Here is a 14,888-nt window from a genome sequence, read left to right on the forward strand (position 1 = left end):
CAATGGTCTGACTCAGGGTAATGCAGCTTCATAAACTTGCACGTACTCTATATAATTTCACATTGCAGGAGGAACTCACATAGCAGTATTCCTCCATACAAAATCAGCTATGGGGAAAGGCCAACACAGGTACCCCCATTTTTTACCAAAAGGGTCACCAAGATGCTCTCTGCCATGTGGATAGGTTGTAAATGGTAATGAAACAGTTGGAGAACGTTTAAATACAGCCCAACCACCACTAATATGTGTGGAATCAAAGAAGATGCTTGAGAGCAGTTACTCCAGGATGGGAAATACAGCTAATTTAAAATGTTCAAAGAGTGAAGCAAGAGAATTCAATTCTTTCACAGCTGCTCTACCTCTCAATGTATAATGATATAGCATTTGGGGAACAGATTCAACCCAGTAACCCAGCCTCAGACGCGCAATATGCAGGTGAGCTTCGGCTCTTTGGAGGTATAAAAATGCAATAAATAAATGAATAAATAAATGATGTCTATGGCTACAAAATAAGGTTTGTGGTCACCACTTCAAAGCTGTTCATTCTTTTTCCTCACCAACTGCTGCCTAGTGTTTAACTCAGGTTGAAATATAATAATGTAGCATTTGGGAAGAAAGATACAACCTAATAAGCCAGCACTAGAGGCCAAGATGGAGAAGATCTCCACGGCCACCATGTATTTCCCCTTGGTGCTTAGGTAGGTGGGCACAAAGGACACCCAAACACTACAGAAGACCAACATGCTGAAGGTGATCAGCTTGGCTTCATTGAAAGTATCGGGCAACTTTCTGGCAAAGAAAGCCACAGTGAAGCTGAAGATAGCAAGAAAACTGATGTAGCCCAGGACAAGGTAGAACATGATGACTGGGCCTTCGTTGCATTGCACTACAATCTGCCCAATGTGGGAGTGCATGTCAAACTCTGGGAAGGGGGGAGAGATTACCAACCACACTGCACAGATACCAGCTTGAATAAGAGAAGGGAGAATGATGACTGATAAAGCCAGCCTCTTCCCAACCCATTTTCTCATTCTGTTTCCGGGCTTTGTGGCCATGAAGGCCAAAACCACAGTGATGGTTTTGGCCAACACACAAGAAACTGCAATGGAGAAGACGATGCCAAACACAGTTTGCCTCAGAAGGCAGGTCACCATCCCAGGCCTCCCAATGAACAAGAAGGAGCAGAGGAAGCAGAGCAGCAGAGAGCAGAGCAGGGCACACGTGATGCTCCAGTTGTTGGCTTTGACGATGGGAGTATTTTGATGTTGAATGAAGCTCCACGACACCACAGCTGTGATTACAGAAAGGAAAAGAGCCGAGGAAACAAGAACTGCCCCCAAAGGCTCCTCATAGGATAAGTAACTTATGTCTTTAGGAATACACTGATCCTGGTTCTTGTTTGGATACTGATCTTCTGGGCACTTCTCACATTGGTCTGCATCTGAAAGTCATGAGAAAAGTCTCAGTATTCTCTGTTCTTAGTTGACGTCTACTAATTTTAATGGTGACAAACAAAATTATTTTGTTCTTTAAGCACCATTATTGGGCTTAGACAACAAATGTGTAGTATTCAATTTTACCTTCACATTATTATTATTATTATTATTATTATTATTATTATTATTATTATTATTATTTAAATTTATATACTGTCCCATAGCTGAAGCTTTCAGGGCAGTTTACAAAAGTTAAAGTAATGGTAATACATTCCAATAAACACAAACACACAAACACACACACACACACACACACACACACACACACACACATGACAGAATTACAGTAGACACACATTTTTAAAGTTCTGGTACATTTTCCATGTGAATCGAGATGCCTTCACTTACCTATCATTATTGAAATAATTTCTTTAGCACATTGAGGACAATCGTAGCAACAGATTTGTTGTCCCTGCTGGATCAACATGCTCTGTCCAGGGTGGCAGCTCTTGACACAGGTAGAACTGGGCAGCATCTAATGGTAACCACAAGGAAGGACATTTGGCTAAGCTAGTTTGTCCTCATTGCTCTAATTCTCAATTACACCTTTTTTGCCTTGGAACATTGCAACACCTTGTGACTAGCATCTCAAAATGTGAAGATGTCAAGGATGTACCACCTAGGAAAAACCCATCACCATAATTCTTGGTGATAATTCATCTCACACACCTTGTCACTCACTCTCTTCCCCAAACACACAGATGGACAACTCACTCACTTGCTCTATCTTTTCAGGGGGTGTTGAGGACTGGGGCTTACTGGACCTAATTCTCACAACCAACTAGAAGGAGAAGACAGGTGAATTTACAAGCACTACTTTGCTGGTTCACCTGGTGGCTCTCGGGTAACTGAAAGGTGGTAATAATGGCAATACTATAGATGAAAAGGAGTCGCCATTCCCATGGCAAGAAGACTAGGCCCACAAAACCCAAGTGATCCTCAACTGTTGGTGATGGCTTTGTAAGATCTAATCTCATGATTTTTATCTCTGAAACTAGAATCATCACTCCGATTCCAAAACTTCTTCATTTATCACCCATACCACCACTTCTGAGTTGCATATTGTCCACTCCATCATTACAGTTCATTATCCCAGTGATGCAGTTTATTCCATTGTCTGTGCCTCTGAATCCCAAATAGCATGTTCTTCCTTGAGTGTACAGAAGGCCAAGTCCATGCATGTATATTGCCTTCATATAAAATCTGAATTGTTCGAGTGAACAAAAGAGTGTTGAGTTTCTTCCCTTCTAAGTGCATACAGATGTTATCTATTCCATGCAAGAGCTTTGGGTACTATTAATCAAAGCTGGGTGCACCTATGGGAAGTAGACTAGGGATCCAACGCTGATGAAGAGTTTCTAATAGTCATGAGGGTGTTGGGGCCATAAGAAGAGTTATCAATATTTTAATAACTATTAAAATAACTCCTTTGCTGAGGGAACTGCACTGGCTGCTTATTTGCTATTGGGCCATGTTTAAGGGTTCTTTTTATTAGCATCAAAGCCCTAAACAACTTGGGACCAGGATACTTGAGAGAGTGCGTTCTTCCTTCCAACCTGCCTGGTCATTGAGGTCATTAGAGAGCATGCTTCTGTTGGTTCCACATGGATCTACGGCCCAGTTGGAGTTCACCAGCAGAAGAGCCTTCAGTGTGGTGGCCCCTTTTCTTTGGAATTCCGTGCCTCTAGTGTTCAGGCAGGCACCAACACTTTGATGCTTTTAGTGCCTCCTGAAAACAGCTCTTTTCCAGAAAGCATTCCATAACTGACCAGCCACCATTTTTATTGGTATTCAGTTTTGAAATGAACAATTTTTATATGCTGTTTTCATCTTTTAAAAATCTTTTTACTGTTTTTAATTATTATTTTCACCACTCCGGAATCTTTCTTAGATATGGAATGGTGTATAAATATTGTAAATAAATAAAAAAACATATCCACTTGATAACAGCATATGTGTGACTTTGGCTCTGCACTATTGAGCATCATTTAAAATGTGTGTGTGATGGGGGAAGGAAATAATGTGAAACATTTGAATTATGCATTCTGAAGCAGCTAAAAAGCATCACATTCCTATATATCTGAGATCCAAATAGCTACAATTTAGCTGCTTCAAAAAATGATTGTAACTTCACAAGCATTTTAATATGAATGGACCTAATACCCACTTTGCAAACTAATCTGCAAATGGGGATACAAATATCCTTTATTTTTCACTCTGCTCCAAATTTTGTGTTGCAGTCCTCCAATCAAAACAGTGTGTACAGAAATGTATACATTCATGAAAACAGCATACAAAAAGTCATAGTGGGGAAAGTTGTGTCAAATATGTGCAAAAAATGCCTGAGAAAGTGTTAATATTACAGGAAACGAAATAGATTCATCCGTTCCTAATCCCAACAAGTCAGATTGAGAACACCTCAACATTAAAGGCAAATTGCCTTGCTTACCCTTGGCTTTGTGCTTCCTTCTTCTTTTGCATGATTGTTATGGGCTGCACTAAATCGTTGCAGAGGGTAACCATGTGATTTGAATAGTTCCCCTGTAAGTGTGCTCCATTCAGTTCCATAGTGACAGCACCATCTAGTAGGGGATGAATCCCACATTTTTTGGATATTATCATATTAAAAGTGGTTTTTTTCATAGCGGAATTTTCAGGAAATAGCTCGGGAGACATCCTGGTTGTTGCCGACATCATGTAATTGACCCTCAAACATCCCTGAGTGTCCAATTTTGAGCGTGAAATAAATCACTCACTTAGTGGAGCCCAAAGGAGACATGAGGTGGCATTCCATTCTGTCTTTTCATGCACACATAAAAAATAAATATTCTCCAGATAATATTTAACTTAATAAATCACATTATTGGGTTTGTGTGTGTGTGCGTGTGCGTTGCCCAGGGTGAGGGGAGAGAATAACAAGCATACTTTGAGAAATAGGCATCTCTGACATATTTGAACATTATACAGGCTATGCTCATTGATGATGATGATGATGATGAATGAAGAGGAGGAAGTAGTATGTAAGTAACACCCACCTGCTTAAACTTGGGGTTCCATGTAACAGCACTTGCATTGATTTTGAACTCTTTGCCTGCAGGAGCTTGAGGGTCCATCTCTCCAACTCGGACTCTCTGGAAGGATTGGTTGGGAAATGTGACCAGGTTGATGATATCAAATCCACTTGCAAGGTCCCACTTCTCATCGAAGGATATTTCTTCCTTTGCACTATTGTTAAATCTGATGTTCCTGAGAAAAGAGTGAAGCTAGATTGCAAGGAAACAAACGGACAAAAATACAAATTAAGGCCAATCTTGGGGAAAGGGTTAGCATTCTGTCTTTGAAATTTTGCCAAGTTGTGTCCTGAGTATCATTTCTCAATGTATCAGTACTGCCTGGCATAAATCTACAAGAGGATGTACTTTACAGAAATACCACTTTTATTACAAAAAATTCTATCCAAAGGCAGAAGGCAGATCAATACTAAAACTAATGTTCCTAGCCTGCGCTTGGGTTGCCTGACCATTGGAGGGCTATTGTTGGTGAGGCAGGAGGGGTTGAGGAGATGTTCCTCAAGCCCTAGCATTGGTGGGGCTTTGTGGTGACACTAGCCAGAAGAGGGGCTGATGAGGCTATTTTAGCCTTTGGGGACCCTCATCCTGCCCTCTTTGAAGCATGGCTGCCGGCAGAGAAGCTCCCAGCAGAGCAATTCCTAAGCCATGGTCAGGCTGCTAGTGTTTTTGCAGCAAATGCTAGTGAATGTGTTTAAGCCATGGTTATGTAACCACCAGGGTTAGTATTGGGTTCACATGACATGCTAAGACATAGTTCACATAGCATGCTAAGCCTTAATTTTCAGCTCAAAATGCTTAACAACCATTGCTTAGCATATCTTCTGAACAGGGTCAAAGAGATGTAGAGGTGTATGTCCACCACAAACTAATGGCTCTGATGTCCAAACCCCTGGATAACCAGCAGCTTGCCATAGATATTAAAATGCATGAGGGGCAAGATGGTCACCTGTAAGATGATCTAGAGCAACTTTCAAGGGCACAAGCAGAAAGCAACCGGGACAACCTCTTGGAACTGACCCTGCAACAACTATCTGAACCTCACTTCAGCTCCCAGCTTACAGAATTCGTTCAGAAGGATAACTTGGTTAATACTACAATAAGCCATTGAGAAGGTTATACTCCCATTACCTCTTTCCAGCCCTTTCATTATGGTAATGAAGGCTGAACCAAACCTGAAGCTGGATTTAAATGGTTTTAGACAATGATTTTATTTTCATTCAAAGGAAGCTGGAATTGGACAGTCCCCTTGATTTTTATATAGATTTTTGCTCCCCCCTTTGTTTTTAATGGTTCTACATTATTTTATGTTTTATGATTATGTTTGATAGCTGCAGCTACCTGCCACGGCTGAACGTTCAGGAGGCTCCACTTCCCCCCATCTCCCATTGCCCTCTTCAGGGCTCTCGATGAATCCATGGCATGGAGAGCATGTGCTACAGCATAAACAGCATTGTAGATACTGTAACTCTGGCCAGACATCCCCATTTCAAACCAAGGTCCAGGGACTCTTCCCAGCTTCTCCTCCCCAGTGCAGCTTTCCTTGTTTGGCACATAAAGTTTATATTGTGGGAGCGAACAGAGAAACGCACTAATCCAGAACTGCTGGATGAAATAAATCGTTGACTGAAATGGATTGATGCTCTCAAGAAAGTCCTGAAATCCTGGCACCAGATTTGTATGGAATGTAAATGACAAGGTGCCATTGAAAGTCCTTGTGGTGAGCATTGCCCCATTGGATACAGCAGTGAAATCCCATTGAGCAGTTATGATCCATACTCTTTCCAATGGGCGCTTTTTAAAGAACTCAGCTGAATACAAAACCATTCGAAAACCCTCCACAGACTGACCATCCCCATACACAAGGATCACATTGATGTCACTCAAAAAGAGGGTATTACTAATTGGGAGCAATTTTTCTTGGATTATCTTATTTGGTAAATGTGGTGTCACTGTTGGGATCACTTGAGTCCAAGCAATGCAGATAGTGTTCTGCAGGAGCCTTGGTCTGAGGGTCTGAAGGAAAGTTTCTCCGCTGTCAACCTCTGAAACAATGAGGCCAATCCAGTTCCATCCAAAATGCTTGAGCAGCCCAACAATCCCGACATACTGAGGATCTTCATTTGGGACCATCTGGTAGAAAGAAGGGAACTGAATTTTGTCACTCAGCACTGGATCAAAGGAGCCATAGCTGAGCTAGTGGGAAAGATACAATGAATGAAGGAATGAATGAGTGAATGGCATTCATTTTTTTCTTGAATGGAAACTGACACTCGACATGCGAAGGAAATGTACTGGATTTTAAAAGCTCAGTCAACTAATTTGGCAGTTTTCATATTTGAGACCTAAACCATCATTTTTCCTTTGCGTGGGAGTACAGATGTACAAGTCACTTCTTCTGTGAATACTGTTTTGTCACTAAGCTTTACCCCCTCTCAGATCCCTCCCCTTCATCGACCCTGTTCAGATGACATGCTAAGCCACGGTGGTTAAGCATTTTTGAACTCAACATTATGGCTTAGCATGCTAGGTGATGTATGTCTTAGTGTGCAATGTGAACCAAAACTAACCCTGGTTTAAACCAGTTACAGTGGCTTTCCAACCCCAATTAACACTTGCTTCCTCTGTGCCACAAGAGTGTCGGCGAGTGAATGAGCCTTTGTGTGTTTCTGTCTGCCTATGTGAGTTCCCTCATAAAATGAATCATTACATGCCTTGCATGCCAAAGGTCCCACATTTCATTAACACCCGTTCCCCAAACTTCAAGATATCTGAAAGTGTCCTCCGTCTCCTCCCCCTTCCTTCCTTCCTTCCTTCCTTCCTTCCTTCCTTTTAGCCCACATTGTTGAGAACACCAACACCAGCCAATTTTGTAAAGGCACTTTCATAGAATCATAGAATCATAGAATAGCAGAGTTGGAAGGTGCCTACAAGGCCATCGAGTCCAACCCTCTGCTCAATGCAGGAATCCACCCTAAAGCATCCCCGACAGATGCTTGTCCAGCTGCCTCTTGAAGGCCTCTAGTGTGGGAGAGCCCACAACCTCCCTAGGTAACTGATTCCATTGTCGCACTGCTCTAACAGTCAAGAAGTTTTTCCTGTCAAGTATTTTTGAATACCTCTTCAAAAATTCAAATGAGCCTCAAGCCCGCAAAGTTAGCCTTCCTCTGCTCTACACACATACCTGTGGAATCTTGAAGATATTTAAGATGTTGGCCATCTGGATGGATGTTTGGGAGTTGATCCCACCAAGGGCAGCCATGGGTTCCTCTCTCCTGTTACATTTGTAAGTAGAAGGATTCCTCAGTCCTCTGAATAGCAGATCCAGAGTGTTCCAGTAAGTCCTTATTGCATTGAAAGCATTGTCATAGATTTTGGCTCCCAGTGTGCTGTTGGGTAATAACTTGGCATCTTTATTGATCTCACTCATGGCAAAAACAAAAGCAAGGACATGCTGGTAGTTTTTAGGGATCACCCTGCAAGAAGATTTGAATGTAGACTTCGATCCTTACATCACAGAATCAAGTGTATTACAGCTTACATTATGATGTATCCATCTGTGGTGAGGGTGGGCAACTACTGGTCCTCCAAATGTGGGCCAAAACATACCACTCAGATCAGCCCAAGTCAATTGTAAGTGATCATGGGAGTTTTAGGGCAAAGTAGTAGGAAGACCATAAGTTGCCCTCCCCTGATCTGAGTAAATGAGAGGTTGCTGCAAAAATTAATTAATTAATTATTTTTTTAAAAAAACACTGCTTAGCCATACTGATGATACAAGGATAACCTTCTTAGGCAATGTAAACAGCACAGCCAGTAGGATGAAGTGGCTCCCGGGTTTGGTTTGGATACGAAAAACCCAAGTTCTTGAAACCTCTTTTCTTTTGTAAAGTTTACTAAGGCTTAATCCACACCTGGAGGCCTTCCAGGAGTGGGAAGAGATGATCATTGGGATTTGCGCTTCCGGGAACATCCCTCAGGGGCCACACATCAGCGAGTTTTTCCTGAAGTAAAGGAGGGCCATTCTGGGGTGAAATTGCTTTTTTTAAAAGCAGAGGCATTTGCTCAACAGTGCGGGCATGATCCTTCGCGAAGGTGCATTTCAAAAAACACACACAATGAAGAAAGATGGCGAAAATGCTCTCCCCCTTATCCATGATGCCCGTGGACTCTGCCTGCACAGCTCCTTTCCTGTTTCCTGAGCCCTGCTACTCATGGGGAAGACGGACCCGAGGAGAGAGAGCCGCACTGTCTGTGAACCTTGGGATTGTTCCAGGACCAGGAAAGAAAAAGAAAAAAAAACCAGGACAAAAGCAATCCTACATATCCCGGAAGAACTGACTGGTCATTCCCAGTTCATCCCTAGAACAACTGTGCAGCATTTGGACCCGCAGCGATGAACTTGAGTGCACTCTGGGATAAATGGCAGTTGTAGATTAGGCCTAAGTGTGCTTGTGTATAATGTTGTTGTGAGGATATATTGTTATTTCAAAGTTTTCCGAAGAAGCATGGAATTATACAAAGTAAGAAGTGGCTAGAACACAACCCACATGGTGGCTGGCAGATTGAACCGTTCTTCCTGCCCTTCTTTCTACCTAATGGTTGATTTGCCCAAGGGTTGAGCAAACCCAGGAGAAACATTTCTTTCCCCCTCTCCTTCTCCTCCTCTCCCGTCTCTCTTTAAGACTCAACTTCTTTCCACCTGACTTTTTCTCCTTCACCCCTCTCTCACTATAAACACGTCCTTTCCTCTTTCTCTCTTCCCTCCTTGCTCTTTATTATTATATGAACAATACCAGAATTCGGCAGAAATTTCTGCTCCACCTGTAAGACCCCCTAGTGCAGAAAACTCTGTTTGTACTTTGGGAAGTGACATGCTCGTGGGTGCCTAGCTGGATAGAGATAAAATCAGCTTGGTGGCTTTCTGTTTTTAACAACTTGCACTCAGGAAGCTTCCTTACACGAACTCAGAATATTGGTCCATTGAGCTCAACATTGACCTCATCTACATCATGCTGGATATTGCACTATGAAAGTGGTATATAAAAGATAAGATCAAAACTACTGCTTTATAGCGGTATTGAAGTGCACTGACAACTGTTGGGTCCCATGACACATACCAAATACCACTTTCATATTGCTATGTACTGCTTGGTGTGGCTCCTGTCTTTTATATACCACTTTCATAGTGCAATATCCTGCATGGTGTCGATGAGCCCATTGTCTATAGGTTGACTGACAACTGCTTTCCAGGATTTCACGATGAAACCACACCCTTAGGTTTGGAATGGTTAAAGTACACAGAGCCTGACTGATTTTAAAAACTTTGCTGAGTGCCTCAAACCTGACATATTGAACCAACTCTATTATGAATCTGTGGTGTTATTTTTCTCATCTATACATCACATTACTGGCTGCCATCTGCCCCAAGAGGAGCTAATCCGATTTCAGGAAAATCTGTATTTAAAAGGAATCATGTCAAAACCCGTCTTCTTGCCCAATATTTGCTAACACTCATTGAATACAGACTGCTTAAAGCCATGGAACCACAGAGCAATTGCAGTGTGCAAAGTTTATCACTCAATGCATACAATGTGTAAATTGGAAGAAAACAGACCACTTGAATTCAAACATGAAGGTCCACTGCCCAGTGCAAAACACGTAGCTTATCAATTCATGCATATGCAATGCAGACATTATTTGCTTGAATTCAGCGGGTGGGTTATCTGGCAGTGCCCTGTTTCCTACCAGCTAAAAGCAGTATAAAGGAAATTAACCGGAATCTATGGCCCTTTCTACACCTAAGGATTATCCCAGGAAAATGGAGGGATCATCCCTGCTTGCTCCCGGGACCCCCTTTGTGTCATTTGTATGCACAGGGATGATCCGGGCATGTTTCCAGGGGCCATTGTGTAGAAATTGCCTACGTTAGCATGACAAAAACAATAATGAGAGAGGGGAGGAAGAGGGAAATATGTATTTTGTTGAGATGACAATGATCACATAGTCCAGTAGAGCATTTCAAAGAAAAAGAAAAGGAAAAGAAAAGAAAGAACTACTTACGCGCCATTATAGGAGGAAACTGGATTTTCAACAAACCCAGGCGGAATCACTTTAACAAGTGTAAGAGATACAAATTCACCAATGATAATCTCATCTGTCTGACTATATGAATGACTTTGAGTTGTTGTCTGCCATCTACAGATGGTGGCGTTCAGACTCTTGCTAGAAGAATTATTTAGCAGCATCAGAATCAAAGTGAGTGCTAAAAAATCTTGCCCGAACTCCCGGCTGCAGATCTCAATGGCCACCTATTCACTTGCCCAACTAGCCTTTGTCCCGGTAAGAGTTACAGTCAACTTTACTACAGAAGGAGGAAGAGATTTCACCTCTGCACCAATTGAGGCCTCTTTGTCTAACAGAAAATGTATCAAAGCTCAAGTGGACACAATATCAAACTGACATTCCAGGCGAGGGTAGTGCATGTGGTTTGGGATGAAGTCTTTAAACACTGTGCACCAAATAAACACATCAAAGCTAAAATGGGCAGGTTTGGAATGGATTTCACACATGGCTTTTTGATGCCAATGGGGTTTTCAAAAATTGCAGTGCTGATCACAGTAATTTCCTTTTTAAAATGTTAATTACATGGCAAATCATTGTTGTTCCAATCTGCTCAGGTCTTGACACAAGCAAAGATAACATTTCTCTGTAATCCCACAATACCTCTGCTATTCAATAGGAAATCATACTTTAAAATAGGATACTAATGTCTCTTGGATAGTTGGCCCTAACAGAGGAATTGGGACCTGACCAGTGGAAGGACAGAAAAGTCAACTTAATAAATCACATTATCAATCCACATGTGGCCAGCCTAATCTCCCATTTATTTATTTATTTACAATATTTATATACTGCTCCCAACTGAAAATTTAAAGAGTGGTGTACAAGACACATGGGCTCTGGCACTGAGCCATGACTCCTTCCTCTGAGCCATTATGCGCCCTCACACACATAAACATAGGCTCTCCCCAAAGCAGCCAAGGAGTCCATCCCTTGGCCATTTCTGCCATGAAGTCCTCTGTATGTGGTACAGGTGCAACATCCAGGGGAAGTTTTATGAAAGTCAATGTCATCAGAGGACGCCCTACCACAATGATACTCTTCATCTCAGCTGCTACGTTTCCTATGTCATTAGGCATGGAAGAGCTGAGAAACATATCTGACTCACTAAGCAGAACACACTAGGAAGTTATTCTCTGAGATCCACATTGAAATGGTGTGCATAGGCCCACCTTCATGCCGGCATCACATGTATCAGTCCAATAGAGTAGAAGAAAAATTAAAGCAACCAGAAGATTAGGACAGTGCAGAGACATATTCAATCCTTTTAAAAACCGAATGGCATCCAAGAAGCTGAAGCCTCTTCCTTGATATATTTCTTCTCTTTTCACTCCTTTTGAAACTGGAAAGAAGGTTATGGTTTTCCCCTGTTGCTGAATTATAAACACACATATAGAGCTAATAAATTATTATTTATTATTTCTTGAGTTCATACACCTTGCTAACTGCTTAACCAACAGAAAAGTAGAAATGGCATTGTCTATGGAATTAACATTTTTTTAAATAGTCAAAAAGACAATACAGAAGAAGAGGGGGGAAAGAAATTAGGGGAATAAAGGGGGAAAGTCAGTACTTTTGAGCCTTTTCCCTTGCTAGCTGGTCAGCTCAATAATGTAGAATTTGGGGAGAAAGTTGCAACTCAAGTCAGAAGGCCTGTTCAGACAACATACTAAGCCATGGTTAGGCCATTAACCCCTTTGCAGCAAATGGTTAGTTAGTGTGTTTAAACTGTGGTTGTGTAGCAACCATGCTTAGGAGTGGTTCACATGGCACACTAAAGCATGGTTCACATGACATGCTAAGCCACAACGTTTAGCTCAAAATGCTTAACCACTGTGGCTTAGCGTGTCGTTTGAACAGGGTTTGAACAGGGTCAAAGGGAGCTTCAGGATGAAATTTGGGACACCTCTGTGAGCTCTGGTTTTGCTGATTCACTCTTATGTACCCAGGCTAAGTGCCATTGAGATATCCTTCTTCCATGAATTTCTCTAAACTCCTTTGCAATTATTTTACAAGGGGAAAAAACTCACAGAAAAATGGTTTTACAAAAATTCTTGGTCAAACGTAAGAGTGCCTCATACATATATATGTATTCCTGGCGATTCACTATGGATGTTGGGATCCTTTGCACAATCCCTTCTGAGTTTGTGGAATGGCTAGAGAGAGGTCATCACACCCTGTGTGGTTTCTGGACGCTCAGTCAAGTACCTGGCTAGTTTTAATAATGGTGCTCTTCCTTCAAAATGGATGCCAGTCATTATGCAACTTAAACCTTGAAAGACGTGGGAAAGATTCCTCTCTGAAAATTTGGATACATGCTGCCAGTCAGTGTAGACACTTCTGAGCCAGATTGACCAATGGTCTGACTCAGCGTAATGCAGCTTCATAAACCTGCACATACTCTATATAATTTCACATTGCAGGAGGAACTCACATAGCAGTATTCCTCCATATGAAATCAGCTATGGGAAAAGGCCAATGCAGGTACCCCCATTTTTCACCAAAAGGGTCACCAAGATGCTCTCTGCTATGTGGATAGGTTGTAAATGGTAATGAAACAGTTGGAGAACATTTAAATACAGCCCAACCACCACTAATATGTGTGGAATCAAAGAAGATGCTTGAGAGCAGTTACTCCAGGAAGGGAAATACAGCAAATATAAAATGTTCAAAGCGTCAAGCAAGAGAATTCAATTCTTTCACAGCTGCTCTACCTCTCAATGTATAATAATATAGCATTTGGGGAACAGATTCAACCCAGTAACCCAGCCTCAGAAGCGCAATATGCAGGTGAGCTTCGGCTCTTTGGAGGTATAAAAATGCAATAAATAAATAAATAAATAAATGATGTCTATGGCTACTAGGGGTGTGCACAGACCCCCCGCTCCGCTTCACTTGCAGATCCGCCATTTTCCGGATCGGGCCGCTCCGCTCCGCTCCCGCTCCGCCCACTTCCGCTCCGCTCCGCCCGGAGCTCCGGATTTCCCCCCCCATAGGCTTGCATTGAAAGCTAAAAAATTATACAACTTTTTTTCTGTTCAAGTTAGAAACCTCATATTTGGCACCATGACACCTCATGGGGATATACACACGCATGCCAAGTTTCAAAGCAATCCCATCATCCCCTGATTTTTGGCGAATTTTTGAAAATCGGGCACCCCACACACAACATCCCTGCAAGGTGGGCAGGGGAGGAGGGAGGGAAGGCAGGCAGGCATGCAGCTGGCATTTCTGGGGGCATAAGGAAGTGAGCCAAGGATAAGCCAGTAATGCATAGAAAATGGAATAAATCAATCAATAAACAAAGGAGGGGTGGAATTAAAAGCAGCAGTGTTGCTCAATAAACAACAAGAAGAACTTTTTTTAAAAGGCTATATCTGTCTTTTACCAGCAATAGGGGGACGTGCCCGGGGGAGGGGGAAGTAGCTGCCAGTTCAAGACACTGACAGCCACAGCTCCGAGAAGAAGTAAAACGCTCACTTCGACTCAGAACAGGCATTGCTCCACCACTGAAAAGTGACCATTCACTTCAACTCATGAGAGGCATTGCTCCACCGTTTTACTCTCTTTGGAAGGCTCTATGGCCTTCCAGTGCAAGAGAGAGTGGGGGCACGTCCACGATGAGATGCCCTAGGGGAGCTCATCCCCTTGCACCACATCGATTCAGTTGTTCCCCAAGGTTAGGGTGGGGAGCAGTGCTGTGTTTTTCTATCTCTTATTCTCGGCTTAGTATATGATTTCAGGTTGTGTTTGTGCATTTGGTGGGGCTACTGTGTTAAAAAACACGGGGAAAAGCCCGTTCAGATGAAGAAAGAGAAGTTTCCCAGAATCCCAAGTTACCTGTTTTGCCTATGCCCTCCTCCAACTTTGGGATCATCATGACCGGAAGCTGACTCTGCCCCTCAGCCCTTTGAAAAAGGTATTTTTCCCGCCGATTTTTTAAAAACGTCTAGCCCGCGACCCGTACGATGCAGAAAGTTTAGAGTGGTCTCAAAATGACCCCCATCCACGACTCTCTGTGCACAAGAATTTTCAGAACGATAGCTTAAACCCCCCCCCCAGTTATCCCCGATTCTTTCCCTCAATGCAATCCTATGGGCGAAAAGCCGAAACGCAGTTTGAGCCCCGCGGTTGACCCGATTTTTTAAAAAATATTGCACGTGAACCACAGCACGCAGAAAGTTGAAAGTGGTCTCAAAAT

At 42.4% G+C, this 14,888-nt stretch overlaps 1 protein-coding gene across 1 annotated transcript; it reads right to left on the reverse strand.

The window, feature by feature from the left end:
- Positions 1-530: 530 nt before the first annotated feature.
- LOC134405689 (vomeronasal type-2 receptor 26-like) lies at positions 531-9,440 on the reverse strand. The gene is made up of 6 exons (XM_063136934.1): positions 9,361-9,440; positions 7,749-8,040; positions 5,906-6,760; positions 4,532-4,759; positions 2,211-2,277; positions 531-1,441 (listed from the first exon to the last, which is right to left on the reverse strand). The coding sequence occupies exons 1-6, from the start codon at positions 9,438-9,440 to the stop codon at positions 531-533; spliced, it is 2,433 nt and encodes an 810-aa protein (XP_062993004.1).
- Between the last annotated feature and the right edge of the window lie 5,448 nt (positions 9,441-14,888).

Source organism: Elgaria multicarinata, chromosome 11 (genome assembly GCF_023053635.1).
Source record: "Elgaria multicarinata webbii isolate HBS135686 ecotype San Diego chromosome 11, rElgMul1.1.pri, whole genome shotgun sequence".
In the NCBI taxonomy this organism is placed as follows: Eukaryota; Metazoa; Chordata; class Lepidosauria; order Squamata; family Anguidae; genus Elgaria; species Elgaria multicarinata.